The 21,462-nt window shown below is 45.9% G+C and overlaps 1 protein-coding gene across 2 annotated transcripts in view; it reads right to left on the bottom strand.

Annotated features, from left to right (window-relative positions):
* Positions 1-201: 201 nt before the first annotated feature.
* Positions 202-21,462, bottom strand: part of PRDM16 (PR/SET domain 16) — a gene marked incomplete at both ends in the record, with an annotated part of 337,348 nt that continues 316,087 nt past the window's right edge. The window contains 8 exons of one of the 2 annotated variants that reach the window (XM_082009472.1): positions 202-336; positions 2,907-3,081; positions 4,042-4,272; positions 5,642-5,816; positions 6,615-6,784; positions 12,814-12,891; positions 14,832-15,001; positions 19,115-19,202. In XM_082009472.1, the coding sequence (XP_081865598.1) occupies positions 202-336; positions 2,907-3,081; positions 4,042-4,272; positions 5,642-5,816; positions 6,615-6,784; positions 12,814-12,891; positions 14,832-15,001; positions 19,115-19,202 (1,222 nt within the window). The remainder of the gene's footprint in view (positions 337-2,906; positions 3,082-4,041; positions 4,273-5,641; positions 5,817-6,614; positions 6,785-12,813; positions 12,892-14,831; positions 15,002-19,114; positions 19,203-21,462) is intronic. The other variant, XM_082009473.1, reaches the window with a different exon arrangement.

Genomic DNA, 21,462 nt, shown 5'->3' with positions numbered 1-21,462 from the left:
GGATAAATTATAAACAAAAACTCTGGAGAGATAAAAACGCAGGACTTGTAGGTCGGATGCGACAGGTTTCCTTCTCGGCCAAAAGTCCAGACGACTCCCTGAGGCCCTCTCATCCATCTTCTGCTTGCTAGGATTTTTGCTGGGATAATTGCAGCACCACCGCCTCCTCGCTGGGACTCTGGCCAGTGCCTTGTTGACCTCTCAGAGGTGGTTGATGGGGTTAAAGGTCCCCGACTCTGAAGCTGCTCCTGCCATGTCCAACCAAGCGCCCAGAGAGTTCTGGGAGGACGTGTGGAGGGGAGCGTTCTCAGACAGGGACAGCATCATTGCATAAGCCTGGAGGAGAGAAGAGTAATGCAGAGGACACGTGTGAATACACACGCAGGACAGGCTGCAATAAACCGTGCGAAGCACGGCACCATCTAACCATACAGGACACGTAGGCCAGCCAGCACCCTTCGGCCTGGCTAGGAACCTTGCCAGCAGGGCTAAACTTCCTTCACACACCGGGATGCCACCCATCGCTCCAACTACTCAAATTCGCCACAGAGTTTATAGGCAGGTGTAGGGTTAGTCAGGAGAGGCCATCGTTCCCAGCGGCTTTTACAGGACCAAATCCATTCTGTGCCAGCTCCGCACTTGGTCACAAACCCACACGCTTGATTCTAGGCCCTGCGCTCAGGGGAAAGCGGCTACATGCAGAGTGCCAACTACTTTGTTTCATCCTTAAAAAACCCACACCTACAGACAAGCAAGTGGCTAAGCGCGACTAGGGCCCGGTCACAGGCCCCGGCACGGCGTGGCGATGTCCCCGCCAGCTGTAGCCCGATGGGCAGCTGCGGGCAGCAGGCTACTTGTCTCGCCTCGCTGCTCAGCTTGAGCCCACTGGTGCCTGTAGGAACCTGCGCATAGATATTTAGGAAATACAGGCATGAAATGCTCGTTGGCATCGGGGTAGGTTTATTGAAGTGAAACAGTTAAAAGCGTCCGCTGAGAAAAATGCATCAAGACCTCCGTTTCCTCTCTAACAACCTGCTCGCTCCTTTGTAACCTAGATGCTCTCCCTGTTCTAAAACTACTTGTCTCATACACCTTTGCGTCCTTCCACAGCCCACTCGAGCGGTGTGAAGACTTAGGTGGATGATCACTTCACACGCTGGAGGTGAAAGCCAATGTAATTGCCACCCGCGATCTGAAACAGAGGAGGACGTGGAGCCCACCCTGCCTGGTCTCCAGCAGCTGCTGGAAGGTACGCTCCTGCTTCGCAATGAAATTGCGGCCGTGTAGCGCTCTCCTTCCCAGAGGTTGCACCCACCCACACACAATCCTTTGCAGGGCAACAGACAAAGACCATACGTTACGTGGGACACCAGTACAACGCTGAGTACAGCAGGACCCTTAGTAAGGCAACTGTAATGGTGAAGATACTAACCAGTCATCCGACTTCAGCCTCTCCTCTTAAAAGCTGAGAGTCAGATCTACTTGCCAAGCCACACGCTGATGTATTGTAGCTGTGCGCTGGAAGAGGTACAGCTTTGTAGCGTTATGGACATGCGCGCTTCTAAAATCGTTTAGAAGAAAGACAGCCACAAAGGAATGCTGCAGGGCTCGCACACATGTTGTTTTACTATTACATTACCTGCACAAGGGACGGTTCGAATTATGTAAGTTACTTACTATGATTTAAGCGTAACCTGTCCTGCACCTCATACACTATAAAATTGATTCAAAAACCAAAACTACCACCCCCCGTCCAAGCACAGGCTGGACATAACAATGTAGTACACATTTTAGAAGAGCTGGCTGTTCCTAAATAGTTAGTACATTCGGCATATTAGTAAGAGAGTGCATGTTAAGAGTCAGGCAAGTGGCTTGTGTTTAAATGGTTTCACCCAGAAAAAAGCTGCGTCCTATCTTCAAGCAGACCTTCCCCACCTTCAGTACTAGCACCTACTATGCAGGAAGACAAGAACTGGACAAGTTTTAGGCTATGATACATCAATAATCACGTTCTGCTTGGCCACTGCATTAAGCTACTGCTTTGCTGGACATTTAAAACAGATTTCATGACCAATTCTGTTGCTTGAAGGTTAGACAGGCACTCCAAGGCAACAGCTGTACCCATCCCCCATGAAGGGCTGAGTGTGCTCTCTCCAGTCCAGTCCGGTGATGTGACTTCATTGAACAGCTCTTTTGTGAGAATCCTTTTGTAGGGATCAAGATACGAACTTCATAAAACTAGACCGAGTGTTTTGGTTTAATGAAAAAGCAGAAAGCACAAATGGATCTGCCTCAGAAAAACCTCCAGATTCTTCTCAAAATTCCAATAGGTGCCGCGATGTCCTCTGGAGGTTTCTTGGTGGGTCTGGCCTAGCTCAGAGGGCAGACTTCCATTTTATGGTTTGCTTTTAGAAATCGGGGATGTAAACGAGGAAGTCCTCTAGACTTGCTGGCTTGCAAGTCCTGGAAATACTATTGTCTATTACACCTTTTATCATCAAACCCAAGGGTACCTTATTACTCTTGCTGCAGACCAAACCTCCAGTTCCTTAGTATACACCAACTGAAGATCCACCCCAAAGCATAGATAAATTAGAGTAATAAAAACATTTATACAGACAGATAAAAACAGACAGATGCCTCTATCTTTCTATATAAGCATGTTCTCACAGCACAGGCTAAGTGATAAATTGATCTGCTGACCTAAAACTGATGCCCGCTCCGTTCCTCCTCTATTTCGGTATAGTTGCAACAAGACACGGTTCACATACGATTCGCTCATTACAGTTAGCATTCCTGCTCACGGGAAGGGGAAAATAAACCTTAGCTAAAGGAGGCCAGCTGCTCACTAATCCTATCGTACGTGCTGGCGGCAAGCTAGATAAAATGTTCTGTCATATACCTACCTGGTTTTTAGCCTGCCTGTACAGAGTCTGTTTTATTGTCTCAGAGTCTAAGGTGGAATTAAACACATCTTTAACTTCAAATGCTTCCTCGGCTGCTTTGCGGAGATCCAGCCCCTTCCCAAAATTCGGCATCTGCTCCAAATCTAACAAGCCGGCTTCGTCCTCCTCAATACACCTGTACCAATGACCAGGGGAAGGGGTTGACCTGTTGTTAGCTCGTCTCACGGTTCACATCTAGCCAATGCGAGTGCTGCTAACCCAGTGCCTGCATGCACATACCATGGGGGTCTCACAAGCCACATGCGTGAACTGACAGACAGACAAACACCAAAACGACACGAGATGCAAGCAGCAAAGAAAAAGTGGAGAGCACGACTACGCACAAACAAGCATTAGTGCTATAGGTATTTGTGATTCAGCATGGCTACAGTTCACTTTGGTCTGCTGTGTGATGTCCACTGTCCACCCCTTGAAATGTCTGACACTGGATCAATGTCTGAAGAACACTGCTGCATTTTCTTTGAGTTGCAAGGAAAATAGTGATGCACTGAGATGAAGTAAGATACTACTTTGCATCATGGGACATTTGTTACGAATACCAGTTGGGAAACGGAGGCAATCGGAGGCAAAAAGAAAGCTAAGCCTATACTATGTGCAACAAACTTCAATTTTAAAGGTGTCTAGACATGGCTTGACCTTGGAAAAAAAAACTTCACTTTTTGCCAGAGCTCTGAGAACTCCACTTGAAGTCAACACCATTTTGCTACAACTGAAATGGGTAGAGGTACAGCACAAAACGGATTGCGTACATATGCCTCGTCCTTTGCCCTGACCAGTGTTTAGCGAGAAAGACATTATCTGCTGAACCATGCTACCCTGAAAATGTTGTTTTCTGTGTTGTACTAACTGCCCTCCTGATGCCAACTTTACACCTTATCACAAATTCTCCTGCCAGTCCACTTGTTTCATGTTCCCCACCGTGGTGAAAATGGAATCTCTCAAGTGAATGCTTAAATCAAACCGGAGGTATGTACATGGCTTGAAAAATAAAACAATAGCACTCACAATCTACCACTGACACGGGGTCAGAAGTCTAAGCCCCATGTGACATTTCAAAGGGAATCGCCCGCCTCACCTTCGGGTGTGGTCAAAGCTCATGGTGAGAGATGTGGGCTCTTCATCTTCTTCATCCTCAAATGCTCCTCGGGGCTCTGCGGTGGGTGATACTGTTTCATCCTGTGACTTCCCTGTCAGGCTGTCATCATCTTCCTCTTCCAGTTCTTCATCTTCATCATCCACATCTTCTGTCTTCTCATTTGCTAGTCCATGGCACTGGGAATTGCCATCAATATCCTGGATTTCTGGCCTGAAATATTTGGTCAAAGGGAGGAAGAAGAAAGCAAAGGAAAACAGAAAAGATGCCAAATGCGTAAGTCATGGATTTTCACCGTAATGCAAGTCTTGGATAATTTTATACATATGTATGAATACAGAGACGTATTTATGTACATATACATACTATTTAAACTGCAAGGAAAAGGAAAACCGACATGTTTCAGGCATTTAAAAACCAGCCTTCACAGTGTCTTGAGGGCTAATAAGCATGTCAAGTAACTGAGCAACCCGATCTAGTTAAAGGCGTCCCTGCTTATGTCAAGGGGGTTGGACTAGGTAACCTTTAAAGGTCCCTTCCGACCCAAACTATTCTACGATTCTAAGTGTACACCAACCCTAATGCTTTTCCAATTAGAATTTTGTCTAGTCTGGATTTAAATGATGGTTTTCCATCTCTCAAAATATAACACTTGTGGGACAAGCAGGTTTCTTCCTTCTCTGTGCTACTGTATTCTAACAATCTCCCTTTGAGCAACCAGAAGCTTCCTCACGGTGTAATCAAACAGCCAGCCTAACTTCTCTCTCATGTTACTTTTGCTGTTCGTGCCCGTATGGAGCTAGCGGACTCCACAAAACTAGCAGTTTCCCCTTACGTTAAGAGAACGAGGGCGAGATCACAGCGCTATGGACTCGGAACCCAACGGGATGCCACCAAGTGACGTAAAGTAAGATTAACACCTTCACCAGAAAGGTTATGTCAGCGTGTTCCACACTTCGTACCGTTCTTTACGTGGATTTCTCACACTTGCATTTTGGACTTAAATCTTAGTATTGGCATTAAACAGCTACTTGTGAAAACAGGATAGCAGCAGGTGAAATATCACTCAGTCAAAATAAGGCTTGTGATACGGATAGATTTGAAACAAATAGACTAGAAAAGCAGGGGCCTCCAGTTTCCTTAATCAGTACTCTCTGATCAGTGAGGGAACAGGCCAGGTGGTTTCACGGCAGAAGGTAACAGTTCAATAATCACATTTTTATCTAGAGAAGAAACACTGTTTTCTCACATCTATTGCACTGGAGCCAAGGGCAGGAGGCAGCCTGCCTGCCTTCCCTCAGCGCAACTTCTCTCGAAATTTGCTCCACTGGTTGCTCCCACCGGTTGCAGCCACGTCTCCAACGGTTAGTGGCTCTCTGGTGTCAGCCCTCCCAACTTAAGTGGCTTTCTGAAAAGACTTAACATTGGGCTTAGAGCTTCAAAAGTTGAATGCATTTTCCTTCCAAACTGTTACATTGCTCTCTTTGGAGCGTTTAAATCAAGTACTGCAGGACAGAGGCTGACTGGTCTTTCAACCACGTTAACAATACCCATCACCAGGTAATTCTATTTGCTTGTCTACCTTTTATCTGCTAAAGTTGATGCTTGATTCATCTCACTATTTGCAATAAAATTTCGGATTTCAGAGAAATATGAATCCTCTTTTTCATCTAAAAGTGCATGGTTGTCTGATTCCGAGTTTGGGGAAGAGGCACTGGTCCCAAGGTGGTTTGTAATGACTCCAGAGTGCTGGCTCACTGAGTGAAACAAGAAAAGAGAAGAGGAGAAACAATCAGACATTGTCAAAGCTATTATTAAGTGAGAAAATAAAGGAGGAACGTTACGCAACAATCCCCTCACTGTGTATGAATAATTTAACATTTAAGAGAAATCTCACAGACCAAAGCTGCCAAAGGAAGCTCAGGTTTTCCAGACTTGACTACAGAAATATAGGTGATGTTTAGCATTTACCGATGGTATATACAGTTTAAGAACCGCTATCCACTGCATACCTGTTTGCCTATAACTTTTCTGTAATTTGTTTGCCCTAGGCTGGGAAGTCACTTAGTTGCCTTCAGCACAGGAATTTCTTCCTTCAGTTTCTATCTTACGGCAAAGTCTATCTTCTTGAACATCACACATACCTACAAACGCATTTCAGGTTGACAGCCCTTGGTAGAGCTTGACACGTCCATATCAGCATTGTACCGGGAGATCTCACAATGTGCAGTTACGCTCCCTGGACAGAGTCCCCGGGAAGTTAGCATCACGTTCACTACGTTATGGATTGGGAAAGGGCACTTCTAAGCAATACCTGACAAGAGCTTGGCAGAGCCGCGTACTGCACACGAGCGCGTGTGTGTTACAGTTATGCGCTGTGGATAAACGCACCTTTGGCTGCACGAGGAGGTGGTGGTTTTTTTTGCTACCTAATGATACTCAGCCTTAAGAAATGGTGCTTTCCATAAAGACTTCCCAAGGCCCAGAGAGACCAGACTGTGGTGTCTTCTCCCTCCGGTGCCCCAAGAGAACCACACAGCCTCGCCCTCTCCTACCTGGAACATTCTCGTGTTCGTGTTTCTTAAGATGTCGGTCCAAGTTGGTTTGCTGCCCAAAGCATCGGTTACACAGGTGACATTTGAATGGCTTCTCCTTGTTATGGATGTTTCGAACGTGCCGCTGGAGGTTGGAGGAAATGCTGAATGACCTGTCACAGTATTTACACCTGAAAAATAGAAGCAAATGCCAAAGAGTGCAACGTGAGGGGGAAAAAAAAAGAAAAAGAAAAATCTGACTATCAGAAAACCAGAAAACATTGGCCTATAAATCTTTACTCAGCTGAGGACCTGGGAAGCACAAGGCATTAATCATTCCAGACAAATCTGATATTATTGTTACTCAAGGAGCACAAAGAAAGGATTAGGATTAATTAAGAAGTGAGTCATCCAAACAATAAGAATTTTAAACAAAATAATTACTTTTCCACACATGAATGTAAAAATAAGAAAGGTGAATTTATTTCTTCCACCCTTCTCATTTTGTAGGGGAAGGAGGTGAAATATGGCTGTGGAGGGAGGAAAAAGAAGACAGAAGGAGAAGCAGGAAGGGAGATTAAATGTACAAAATCGTTAGTAGCTACCATAGCCCTGCACCACATGGTTATCTGGACATACAGAAAACTCCAGCCTTGTTTGGGAAATTCCTTGCAGTACTCAAGATGTAGGCTGTACAGCACGCCTTTAAAGGTAAGTACGGTTATTATTATAGTACAATAGCCCCCAAGAAATACACCGTAGTTTCCAAACGGGATAAGATTTACCCCTACTTATCGAGTACCTTGTTTATGGCGAAAAAATGTAGACTGTAAAGAGCCAAGCCAGAATGTTTAGGGAAACTGCTGAATGAAGAAATGTTCCCTCTTTGACAGGAACCTCTGCAGGACCCATAGTAGATGTGTTGGAAGCTTGTTCAAAGTTGCTACCCCCCCCCCCCTCCAGATTCAGATTCCCTCCAAATAAAAACAAGGCTTTGCTAAAGCGTGGTGCTTTGTGAACTCGGCCCTCTGCTTCTCTTCCAGCGCAGAACAAGGAGGCAGCCGATGTACTGAAGAGGGCAGCTTTGAGCCACAATGAAGAGTTTCAGAACTAAAGCTCTTAGAAAATCTACTTCCTCTCTGAATCCGCCTGAACCCCTCATTAGATCTCCCTTTAAATACGTCGTTCGTACCTCAACAAAGCTGCTTTCCTCATGGCTCTACTTCCAAAACCCATGAGAAGCGGAATCTTTCCTCTGCAACAGACCTCTGCAAATCCCGTACACTTTTGGGACAAAATAAAACCCGTTCTTAAGCCCTCGTCATTCCAGAACAAAAGCGCTTGCTTTAGCAGAACTGCTCTGTGCTCCTCCACCCGAGAGCAAGGTTTGTCCCCTGTGCTGAGCTCCTGTTCGACAAGGCGTGAAGACGGTGGTGCATCTGCACGCGTTTTAGGAATGCCGCTAGTCCGTTACGTGAAGAGGGCACGCAGACCTTCTCTTGTGTCATTCACCTATGAAACTGCATTTGCCTCGACACGGAGGACGTAGTATTGTCTCCTACAAACACAACAGGTTCAAATGCGGGAAGGAGGCGTGAATGACAAAAATCTATGCCGTGAAAGGCACACGTCGTTTCCAGATGTGCTACAGCTGTGCTTTTAATTTTGTCTCCAAAAATAAATTGGTATTATTTTTGGAAATAGCAGAGATACATTTATGAAACACTCTCTCTCGCTGCATGTTTATGGATTCCATGTCCACCTCTGAATCTCCCACTGTTAAATCACTGAAAGGAACACGGATATTTCAAATCATGAACCTTTAGTATGATTAACCTAGGAAGAAAGCAAAATCTCTTTTTAAGCCACAGTTTTCCCAGACCTCAGAAGTTCTTCTTTTACATTTTTTGCAAAACCCACGGATCGAACAACTAAAGAAAACAAGGCGTTACTTGAACACCGGCAAGAACAAGCACGGTTTGTATATGGAGAGTTAAACGTGCCGGATTTCCAGCTCTTACTCTCCTCCTATCTGCTACCAAGCAATGACTCTGCCTTCAGGAGCTGCCAGGCTTCAGCAGCTTCTGCTGCTCAGCACTTCAGAAAACGGAAAAGTCCAAACTAGCCAATATCCCGATATCCTCGTCATTCCACAGGACTGTCGCAAGCCGCTTTGCCCAGCTTAGTGCCACTCGTACTCTATCAGCAGCCCCCTCCTTGCCCCTGCTGCTGCCCAAGGTTTTCACCCCCTGCCTGTCCCCACCAGCTCTATGTCCTTCTAAGCCAAACTCTCCCTCGTCCGCGTGCGCCGGGCGCAAGAGGGGCGGCGGGGCTCCCGCGCGCCGCCGTGCCTACGGCTGCCCCAGGCACCCACGCCGGCTCTCGCCCACATTACTCACACGAGCGGTTCCAGCGACTTCAAAGGGAGCGCTTGCGTGCGTAAGGCAAGACCGCTCTGGCCTCCTGTATGTCAATTCATTTAGATGTTCAGGAAGTCTTTGAAAAGTTTCCTCTGACAGGTCCTTGCTCTAACTATGAGCTATGCGGATCCAGGTTAGGGTACGGAGAAGGGATAAAGAGCTTGTTAAAAAAATAGAAAACAGAGGGGCATTCGAAAGGAGCAATAGCTAATGTCTGAAAGCAAAGGGACGAGGGAGACGTGCCGTATTATTTGTGGTCCCAGAGGGGTCCGTACTTGGATCTCTGCTGGTTTTAATCTAAATAAATGACCCAGACAGAGGAATCAGCTTAAATTCAGGGAAGAGGTGAACACACAGGCAGGAGAAGAGTAAAACTCAAAAGCAGCGGTATTTGCTTTGTAAACATGCTGACAAAATGCTGGTAAAGTTTCTTCCTTGTCGGTTTAAAGTAACACACCAGTGGGCTAAAAAAATACAAAGCGGGAGTGAATAATGGCTGAGAATGAGCCAAAGCTGGGACTCGGGAGCTCTGAGGAGTGGCGGGCAATCCTCCCAGCTCGAGGGAGCTCAGATACCTGGTACGGTACAGGGGGAAGGGGAAAACTAGGCAGCAAAACCCAGGAACGTAAGAATGAGAAACCGAGCCAGTCGCTATACGGCTATATCAGTTTGGTAACACTTCAGCTGTGACAGTGCGGTGTTTGATAGCGCGCTTTCCAAAGCCTACGCTTACATGATGATCAATGTGAGCTGTAAAGACAGAGAAACAAAAACCAAAGCATAAAAAACACACAGACAGCTACTCTTCCTCTGTGCAACTCCTTACTCTCAAGTGCGTTTATACCAGGGATGAATTTAGGCTACATTTTAAAAAAAGGAAACGAGAAAGAAGAGATTTGTATTGAACCATGCACAATCTTAAACGACACGGTAGACGTCCGCTTTAGTTGTTAGTGTCAGCTTAATGCAGATAACAGGACACGGGGGCCTAAAAGAGAATTAAAGAAAAACAAATTCAAAACAGACGTCAGGAAGCGCATCTTTACAGGAGGAATCGCAGCCTCCCAGGCAATGCTTCAGGATTGGGTGTAACTCAAATATCAATTATGGTGTCCTGAAGGGAACGGGCCCTTGAAAGAAGAAAATAGTCTTGCTGAATCAAATAGCTTTTAGTTGTTCCCCGTCCCAGTTTTCCGTAGTTTATGTGAGTCTGCAGTTCCAGAGAGCGAAAACCAAAGCAGCAAACCCACAACTACAACGCACCCTTGCGTTCCTGAGCTCCAAGCAGCAGGAGCTTCGCTGAAAAGTGCCTCTTCTGGCTTTTGCTTGGTAAGCTCAGAATGACAACAAAGTCCTATTTCTTACAACCTGAGTTTCCGGGTAAGTCTGACACAATTTTACAAGCCCAACTTATTGTGCATTTCTCTGAAACAAACAGTGAAGAGGTCTGATAGTCATTTTTACCATGGGGTGTTGGAAGGCATACCACTGAATTTTAGATTTGGTGGGGAAAAGCAGAGTGAAAAGAAGCATGCCGAATTTCACTGTGTAGCGTATCGTCTTTGAGTCTTTTCAAATCTGTTGATTTTTAGGAAATAAAATGCACTACCAGGTATTTCTTACTCTTCAAAAAACAGGTAGTGCTTTCCCTTTACAAAAAGAATTAATTTGCCTCTTTATGGCTCATGTGCTATTAATTCCTACTTTATACATAATTAAATAGACAGCTAGGAACTTTAAGCGACTTGGTAAAAAACACATCACTTCTCCATGACAATCGGGAATCAAACCCAAAGCAGCTTATTTTCTGGCCTGCCTTTTTCTTTATCTACACTCGGACATTTGGTCAGTTTATGTTAGCTTTCAGAACATTTTAATTCGTATTGGATGAATATATAACACAGGGACAGAGTCAAAAGCAAAAACATTTAAACCATCCAAAGAAAAGTTGTAAGAAAGACACCAGTAAACACTGAAAAGTCAGCAACCTCCTTTTACCTGCATAAAGTCGGCACTTAAAAAACAAGCTTTCGAAACAATTATTGCTGGAGAAGTTGAAATCTCAGTTCTCTGAGAGCAAAAGAAAATCAATGATAATTAAGCTCTTCTGTAAACGTAGCACTAACTCTCAGGAGTGCTATTATAATGCAACATTGTCCAGAAGTCAAACCTCTATTACAAAAAAAACACACAGGCCATTTTCTGGGAGAAGACCAGATCAAATAAATCTTTATTTTCCTAACCTTTGTTAAGTTGCAAGTCTCCTTTTTTGGAAGAAAACTGAACTAACAATCTCTGAATAATCGGGAGCAAACATTTCAGTCAGACAGGGGTGTATAGTGAATACACAGTATTCATTCAAGGCACGTCAAATAACGCAACTGAGAAAATCAGAACGGGGAATGGTTCCAAAATATATGTCTGCTTTGGGGGGGGGGGGGTTATTTTTAATTTACCTAACGTCTACACTCAAAATTCTGCATGACTCTGTATGGAAAAAAAATTTGACTCTGTATGTACCAGGGATTACAATGTGGGAGAGAGCAGCTTCTTAACTTAAGCTAAGCATAAAAATTTGATGTATTTGACCGCATGGCCTTTTGCTGCTCATAAATTTGTTTGTGCTTCTCTTTATATAATAACTATTACACTAGCTTTGTTGTGAACTTGCGACTGTGTATGGAAATACCACAATATCAGCTACCGAAAACGAAGCCGTTTGAATTGTTACTCTTGTTTGACAATGCGCAAAACACTTACTCACGTTATGGAAAAGGCAATGCTTGATTTTCAGTGAGCTCTCAATCCATCGTTCATTCAGTTTTGCTCAGATATGTACCTGTTCTAACAAGAAATCAACCCAAGCATACATTTTGCCAAAGTTTTTTGAAACTGACTGTAAAACAGGAGGAAGAAAATACTGGGGGAGAAAATTCCCACTTGGTCGTCCATGAGAAACAGTCCTTCATATACCTACATACACACGCACACTCTTAAGATGTATTTTCTTGTGAGGTGCATTCCAATTTAAAACACTCACGGAAACGGGAGTCCCTTTAGGAGGACCAGCACCGGCGTGTGCCCAGGCCGGAACGCCATGCCTGTGTGCAGGGTGTTGTCCGGGGGAAGAGATGGGCAGTTTTGCAACGTGCCCTTTTGCGTAGATACAAGCAAACTGCAGTATGAAAATCAGATCACCCTGTCCGCAACTAGCAGAAAACAGCAGTTCGGCCTTCTGCCTTCAACGCCCGACCGAACGTGTGAAACGGCGTGCGCATTTCCCCCCTCCGCTTGCTCGTTTTAAACTTTGCGGTTGAAGGCAGCACACTCCCTAGCTTCAATTTTAAAGCAGATATACTACAGGGCTTTTCCTCTCTTCTGCTTTCTGATCCACTACTCCAGGCACCTCTGATATGCATTAGGAAAAGAAAAAAAACCCTAGCCAGACCCCGCGGTTAACTTACTGGCAAGCCCTTCAAAACAGCCTGATTTTCAGAGACATTCAGCACCTTCAGCTGTCCTTGAGACGAATGGTTAATGTGAGTGTTAAACAACACTGCAAATCAGACCACTCATTTGCCAGCATACATCTAAATATAAGTTAAGTGTCTATCTTCAAGCTGCCAAGCCTGATTATTTTTGGCTGGTACGCATAATATACAATCCTACGAATCATTATATGTAATGCTCCAGGAGCGCGGTATTATGTTGGCACAGCTTTATAGAAAGGAGAAAAAATAACACCGTGGTGAATGAGAAGTGTGTTGGGAAAGGGGGTTTATCTCGGGGGGCAACATCACCTGTAGGGCTGTTCTCCAGTGTGTGTCCGCAGATGCCTTGTCAGATTTGCTGAGCGTGGGAAGATCTTACCACAGTACCTAGACGGTGAAAGCCAAAGTAACCATCAGTGCATGAAAGTCCTGCCACACCACATCATTCACAAACACCATATCACCAGCTACCATCGACCTCGCTCATTCTGATACCGCTCCCAAAACCAGAAAATCCCTTTATGCCCTAATGACTCTAAGCACCCACGTACTGAGGGCGGAAGACGTGGAGGCAACAGCTAACGGAGCGACGCCCACCCCAGAATAACAGGATTCACAGTGGCGAGATACCGGTTGCAGCCCATTTCCATCAGAGACCCAGAACGACAGGCGGTGATGCCGCGTCGTTGGGAAGGGCAGGAGAAAGAATGAACCCTGTCACAACACCCAGTTCAGACCCAAACCCTTGTTGACTTAGTAGCTCATCTTGGAGGCCTGGGCAAGTATACAGGAACACAATAAGGACGTAGTGACCCAGCCCCAATACATTCTCCCAGCTTCCACCTGAAGCTGAAGATCCTCCCGAGCCTAAGGTCAAATAGCTGTGTTCGATTCCCTTTCGCTGAGTTTCTTCCGCCTATTTTTCTAAAAGCTTTTCGAACACACATAAGCTTTGGACATCCACAACCTCCTACAGCAATAAGTTCCTCTGCTGACTGTGTGTCGTGTAAAAGAACCTCCTGCTCGTTTGAACCTGTCACTCGGTAACTGCATTCGATACCACCTCGTTCCTGCATGAGGATAAACAGCGTTTAAGCACTGCCCTTTCATATATCCATCGCCTGAGATTTTTATACATCTCCTTTATAGCCCTGTTTAGTTGCTTATCATACAGAATGTACTTCATCATCCTTCTCAGAATTCACAGGATTTTCTTCTGGATAAATGCTGCAGCATTGTGTTACTGTTACCGAGATACGCTGCCGTGAATCTGACAGTCTGCTTAGAATAAGGAACTGCAGCAATAGGAAATTAAATAAGAGAAGGAATCGTGTTCCACAATAAATCTGATTCACAGTAAACTCAAAGGAAGGGAAGAAAGGAATAAAAATACTAATTGGGAAATAAAATATTAAGGATGAAAGGTTACATTCTGTGACTATGGAACCTGATGCTTACTGTTGTAGAAGGAACTTAGGAGTAGACTTTCTTAATTTCAGAGACATTCAGCACCTTCAGGTACCCTGAAGATGAATGGTTAACGCGAGTGTTCATCGACAATGAAAACTCAAACGTTGATTTGTGAGTGTACATCTAAAGATACGTACAGTCCCTATTGTAGGTAGAAACCTCAAATTTCTAAATACTCAACTGAAATTTGAGCCCCCAGCTTTTGTGGCAAAGTTGAATGTAAGAGTTGAATATACATCGAACAAAGTATGTACCTGCTTACCGCACCCAAGACAAATGCAGTGGGAGCCACCACACGGACTTCTAGTAGTTGCAGGTAAAACTGTGTAAGCAGATACAGGTTTTTATTCCCCAGTGATCTGCTCTGATAGGAGCTTTTAGAGCTGCAATGGATATGTAAGTATTTCTGTGGATACAATTGTGTTTGAAAAAGCTGTTTACTGTATCCCGTTTTTAAAATTCCATTATTTTGCATAGCTGAGATTGCACTTGCATTGGAAACTGTGGCGTTTGCTAGCACACACAAGAGACTTGGCTTGGAGAATTCCGTCTGCTTGAGAATCTCCAGATCTGCTCTCAAGGTTATTAAAAATTACAAAGAAAATAGATGATGCTGATGTTCTACCAGACAAAACAAGCTATTTCAGAGTGAATTAGTCATCAGAATGCTCTGTTCTAATTCTACTGCTTCTTGTTTTTCCTCCCACCCCCGCCGGGACAGTAAGGATGTCCATGCGAAGCTGCTCTGTTTGCACACTGGTGTCCAGTGCAGCTCCCCAGCCGGGCAGCATCCTCCCAGTGCTGCCTCAACGAGCTGGGGGTACGGTCTCGCTTCTGCGGGGTGCCCAGGCCCTTACCTGCAGGTGTAACGCTCCTTGCCCTTGCGCAGGATGGGATCGGATAGCGTGGGTGGCGGAGATCGGAAGTTGAACGGGTGATGCGGAAGGGGCTGCAGGGAAGTGCCAGTGTCTGCCTTCATGGCTGCAAAACTCTCCAGTTTCTCCGTCATTGTTTCTATGGCTGACATCTACAAGTACAAGGCAAGACCTCGTGTCATAAAAATCCACAGGAAGAACAATATGTGATGCATAAAACATGTCTTTTAGCACTAGTGTATTGGTCAAAGCCTGTTGCTGATGTTTGCTCTTACTCTCAGAAGCTAGCTGCACAGCCACCGAAGCCAGCCAGGAAAGAGAGAAATAGTGTTTTGGGCTCAGAGAAATCAGAAAAGATACAACTGGCAAAGCCGTGCAGTAAGCATTAGACCTCAGCAATTAGGCCCTCATTTACCTTCTGCAGTATGCATGTCCTTACTTTCAGCATTTCAGATTCAAGATTATCTCAGACTGGGCCTGGCTTCCCTTTCTCCAGGGATGACACTGAAATTAAGCACCGGGGTCAAATGCTGCATGTAGAACTCACCGCCCAAACCCTCCTCTCAAGCTCAAAACAAAGTCTTGGAAAGCAAGGAGGTTTGATTCCTCATACAGCATCCATCAGCCTCGCAGGGGCTCCGAGGGACAGCAGAAGCGAGCTGCGGGCAGGCAGGCTGGCAGACGACCCCAGGTTAGGAAGGACAGAGAACTTTTGGGCAGGAGGCGGAAGAATCCTGGCCAAAGTGGAGCTGGAGCGCGCACGGGGGAATGCGGGACCGCTGGTCAGGGAGCTGGGACAGCGGAGAGGCTGAGGCTGGAGGGGTGAAGAGGGAGCAGCTGGGGAAGAGGAGGAGTTAAGATCAGGCTCAGGATGGAGTGAGCTTGCCTAGCGAAGAGGCCAACATTTAATTATGTTTAAGAAAGGTTCAGAAGCCAGTAAAGGTGATGGAAGGATGGGTGGGAGATGGCTGAGCTTCCTGGAGTGAAAGAGAATTCCAGCCAAAATACTCTACGCAAGCAGTGGCTGGATGAGTTACGGCTCGGAGGCCCACAGCCTACACACGGAAGGCCTGTTCGGATGGGAGCGGCAGGCACACAGCCCTAGAGATGCGGCGCCGAGTAAAACGTTTCTGGGTGCCTTTATCAGCTCTAGTTCACGTGACTCGGCAACGGCCCCGTTCTCACATAAACACTGGATTCAATACCCCACCAGAAAGAGGGAGAAAGGGAAAAACCTGGCCATACAGGAGAAGGGGAAAGCGAAAAGGGAAAGAAAAAAGTCGTCCTGTGTGCAAAAAAAAGGCTACGCATAAAAACCCTACCTAAAGGAAACCATTTCTACTTTCATTAGAGCAAAACAGGAAATCCAAATCCAAGAGAGAAACACAACTCGGAGGACTACGCTGACATCTCCAAGGTTCAGTTTTATGCACTCTTGAGAGCACTTTCAAGATATCAAGCGGCAAACACGGATAAAACAAACAAGGCAGCAATAAAGCTGCCTCCTCACCGCCGATGACATCACCGGGAAAGAGGGGAGCGCTGGGGGGAGTGGGAGCCTGAATGGAGAGTCGGCCCGCGAGCCGGGGGGACAGCAACGAGCGGAAGGCGGTAGGAAGCCATATATCAAAACTAGATGCTCTATTGTACAGGAAGGGCTGACCTTTTGCACGTTTACATTTTATTAAACTGGGCTCGGGGAGGGGAAGAGAGCCAAGATATTGTTTAAAATGTATGACTATAAAAAAAGTTGTCTTAATCACCGAAGAATACATTGTGCGAGGCTGACAACCATTCATAAGCTGTAAAAAAGAGGAGTAGTAAAACCCATTTCTCGATAATAGATCCACGGCCCCTTAGTTGGAGGCTCCCAGCCCATGATAAATAGTAAGTAATACTTAGCGCCAGCCACTTGAAAAGGTTACTTGATCATTTACAGCAAAAGCTCTGCCCCAGCTGCCAGTCATGTAACAAAACCATCACGTTAAAATGCTATCCGGATCTTTCAGAGCTATGCCACTCAGCCCTTTGCTGGAGTACCTGGAGATATCTTTTGTTGTGCCCTGTTCTTTAGGCACTTAGTCAGAGATGTTTGCTGGCTTGATAGCCGTAGGCTTATTTTAAAATTCTGAACACCGGCCGTAGCCTCTCCAGCGGTAAAGGCACTTTGCTATTTAGGGAACAACTGCCTGGTTATAATAAAAAAGAAGGAGAGAAGAAAAGAAACTTAACAGGTGAGAAAAGGTCTTCCATTAAGTTATCAAAAAGTTACACCATTTATTTATGTTGCCCAGAGCTTCATTTGAAACAGACAATGTAAGAATAACTCCCATCAGAGCAGAGAAACTCCTGTCAATGACTGGCTACGAGATAAAAGTGGCCTGAAAATTCATTTTGAGAGAGAAAGCATCTTCTGAACGCTCAGTCTTTATCACACCTTTTGGCTTCATCACATCCCACCCAGGGCCCTCCATGAGAGCTGGGCAATTATTCACAGAAGAAAAGGCCGAGACCAGAGTCTCGTGTTTAGGGCGAGAGGAACACGCATGGAGCATGCCTCTCATTGACCCCGGTATATGAACGTTGGTCCTAACGAAGAAGACGGAAGCGGGAGCCCCTGAAAAGAAGATTTCTTAGGAAAAGATCCAGGATAACACCGAATGGGGATCTGGTAGTAAAATCTCACAGGTTCCTGAACAAATGACCTGCCTTTGCTCACCGTATTTGAAATACCCGACTGGTTACATAGCACGGGAACAGCAGCTGTCCAGGTCAAGCGATCTTTACACAGTAACCCACTTTATTAAAAATTAGTTTGCAGGAAGTTTCGGGCTCGAGCGATTGTAAATTTTAGGCTATTCTGTGTGATAAGCTAGTAGAGATAACCAGACCTTCCACGTCTTTTCATTGCCATGGGAAGGGGACGTGGTCAGGATTTCAGGAACAATGTTAATCACCTTCCACCCAATGCTTGCTCCTACTCAGGCTCTGTACGTTTCTCATCGTCTTGTTGGGTTGCTTTGCCACACTAGCTCCTCCCTGCTATCAGATTCTTTACAGGCAGATATCCCCACTATTCTAACTCACACAAACACAGGATGTTCCTGGCCAGCCTGTCACCATTATCCAGCCTGTATGAAGGAAAAATCGGGGGAAGTTATTAACCAAACTCTGAGGCTGATGTGAAACAATGAGAGAACTAAGTTTAGCTGTGAAAGCAACCCGGATCCAGCTTTCACAAACCTGCGAGTTATTTATCTAAGGTGGGAAACATTATCAGAGGAGAACAATGCTTGTGAATATAAAGGAGAGCACAATAATGGCCGCAGAGCTCGGCTCCCAGCATGCGTTCACAGCAGGAGAGAGGGAGGATACCGGCGACCGTCACGCTGGAGAGGGTGTCGGGCAGCGTGTGGCAGAACTCGCTGCATTACCATCACGGAGCAAGGACTGCTAAGGGCACAGAGTAACACCGCTTCTCGGAGAGTTTAGCTATCGCTTCCCAGATAAGGGGTTTTGTAAACCGGGGTTGATTCTCGTGAGTAGTCTTGGCTGCCCTGCGGACTTAGTTGTGCCTTTCAAATACTCTGGGGTAAAGGCCTGGTACGGCGGCACTGCGGGCCAGCGGGCCGGCATTCCCGGTCCCCTGTCAAACGGGAAAGCCGTCCGGCAGCGCTTCCCATTGCTCTGCAGTGACTCACACCCGAAGGAGATGTGGAGGGAGCAAATATCCATGATTGTCGGAAGAACAGAGACTAGAGCAGCTGTGCAGGAAGGAAGGAATACCGGTTCCCCACCAAGTGACCCACCACCTTTGGGAGCAGGCAGAACTGAACCTGGCTCCCCACTGCCCTGCCCCTTCACGCGTTCTGGGTGATGGAAGGGAACGTCAGGCAGGTGTAAAACGCTACTGCCTGGGTGCTGGCCAGTCCTTCTCCTCTTTGCACTACAGCAAATGATGGAAGCAGGCGTTCCCAATGGAAAAATCACGCAGGCATCCTGGCATGTGAAAGGGGAGTTTGGCAGACCGCATGAGCTGTCCAGACCTCATCTCTGGTCTTCCATTAACGCAAAAGAAATGGCCATCCTCAAACCAGGTACGAAATGGAAAGTATCCGCAAGCAACCGGTGGGAAATAGCGGAGTTTCCCGTCGGGCGCTTGGATGAGAAAGAGTCGGATCTAAGTGACCTGTTCATACCAGCTCCACCTCAAACTCCTTGGCATTCATTCAATCAATACCGCATTACGACGTCACTGCTTTTACCTGGGGGTGAAAAAGCAGCGGGGAGGGTCGCAGGTACTTCTCCTTTAGGGCACCCACAGGGTCCGTCACCTTCCGCTTCTCCACCCTGCTGGACAACAACACACAGGGTTACATACCTCACAGGGCTACAGGCAGCAAAGAAATAGCCAAACCATTTGCAGGGGCGTTTAAGTTATATATCTGAGGCTATTCTCCTACTGATGTCCTTCTTCCCCGTCTACTGGATACTACAAATTACGACTCACAAGTTACCCCGCACAAGGCCCTGGAAGCACGATGAAAATGGAGCCCCTCCCTTGGGCAGTATTATTTTAGCCATCAGACTGACGACTATGAAAACGTTTTAGTCTTTCTATGTGAGAACTAATGCCTCTGCTACAGCGGTTTATAAGCCTCTGCTGTCGTGAAGGGTCATGAAAAAACCTACATTTACAACAAAAGCAATGTTGAAGTGGGAGAAGCTCTAGAGTCCACAGAGGGCAGCCACTGCATGTAAAAAACTTGTCTTTGAGAGTTTGTCTTTATCTTAAGAGCTAACACTGGGCCAGACTTTGCAGCCCCAAGTGTGCTGAAATCATTAGGTGTTTCATATTTGTTTCCTCCCCTGCAGCTGAGATACAATTTGCATTGAGTTTCTTTGGCAGGCATATGTGGACAACAATTTTAAAAGTTCGGAACTGGTGGGAGATTTCTGAAGTGACTCAGGAACCCGAGTTCTTCTGATGTCACTTTGCTCTGTTCACATACTCCATGCTTCAAGCGCCTTACTATGCAGAAACGATCCTAAAGTTGGGCTATTTTTTAAAATATTGGCTTTGCTTTCACCAAAGTCACGGGAAACCGTGGTGTGGAATCACCGAAAAGAGAAACCGAAATGTCCTCTATGGGAAAAAAGTGTTATGAAAGTAACTCCAATAAATGCAGCTGCATCTTTAAATTACCGGAATAGAGTCCATCTCAGCTAAAGCAGCAGAAATCCAAGAGAAAGTAATTTTAACTACATTAGTCCAGCATAACTGAGAGCAAATTATTTTGCTGCATTTCAGCTGATTGGTGTGTGGATCAAATTACCAAAGAGTTTAAAAGAAGAGTCATGCAGAGTGCTATTTAGTGAATCGTATTTAATCTGCATTTAATTTTTCTTAGGTAAAAGAAAAGGGAAGAGCTGGATTTGAAATGCAGTCAGAGCGACTGCGCTTTGGAAGGTATGTGCTTTTACGGGCACGAGTCTTCAGAAAGACAACAATCTGTAAAACAGGACGTAAAAAGTTTCTCCCTGACACAAGGTAAGAGAGTAAACCCCAGCGAGCAACACCCCGGCCAGCGAAGCTTCCCTCTCTGCGGCGCGCCGAGGTCAGCTGCGACGCCCGGGGAATGCCCTCTGGCCCTTGGCAGCAGGCGTCTCGAGGGACAGTCCCACCTGCATCAGAAACGTAAAACCTTCGTGGAGCGACAGCGTTTCCCGCAGCTTCACCGTCTCCCAGGGTCGGGTAATGAGAACACAACAAACGTACAAACTTCCTCGTCAGAGCTGAATTCCGCAGGGACCAGAGGATTAAGCTGATCTTTTCAGCCTAGTGCCTGAGAACGTTACCTTAACAAGGCTGAGCTAAAAACTGCACTGATTTCAGGCTGTCTGGCTGCGTTAAATTATATCACCAGGAGAAAATGCCAAGGATTTAAGTGGCCTTTGGGAGAAAAATGAAGGAGCCAAATGGTGTGAGAGAGTCTGATAAAGAGAAGTTTAGAAACAAAATATTTCCATATTTTTTAAGCTGGGACTTGGAAGCTCTGCTGTTTAGCTCATTACATCAGAAGCCCGATTCGCAAGCAACTGCACCACTGGCTTTCTATTTTAATATATTACTAAAACTATATGCATCCCATGGAATGCAACAAATGATGTCCCCATCCTTCACTTCCATCTGTCTTTTGGACCTTTACCGTTTTCCCGAGGCTGCTGTTTTAATTGGCAATGGCTTTTTCAGCCCGTGTTATTTTAACATTCCTACTGAGAATGCCCAGAGGTGGCAGGATCCTACGCTAAGGCGAAGCTTTTGCCTTTCTACCCCGTTCGTTTGGTTCTTTCCAGAAGTACTCTTTACAAAAACAAACACCGGGCTGTTTACATCATTACTTCTTTTTCCAGGAGGAGATGACCACGGTGGGTCCCAGACAGAACACATTACACGTCCCGGGTTGCGACGTAGCCATTTCCATCACAGATGGTAAGCATGTAAGCAAGCGACACAGCATCAACCCTGAGAGCGCTGGCAAAGCGAGAGACGCTTTCTTAATAGCGAGCAACGAGGGCTCGCTAATCCTCATCTCAGCTGACAGTTCTTTGG

The sequence above is a fragment of the Phaethon aethereus genome (assembly GCF_964289735.1).
Source record: "Phaethon aethereus genome assembly, chromosome: 21".
NCBI lineage: Eukaryota > Metazoa > Chordata > Aves > Phaethontiformes > Phaethontidae > Phaethon > Phaethon aethereus.
The sequence above is the reverse complement of the archived record's forward strand: the minus strand, read 5'-3'. Positions and strand labels throughout refer to the sequence as shown.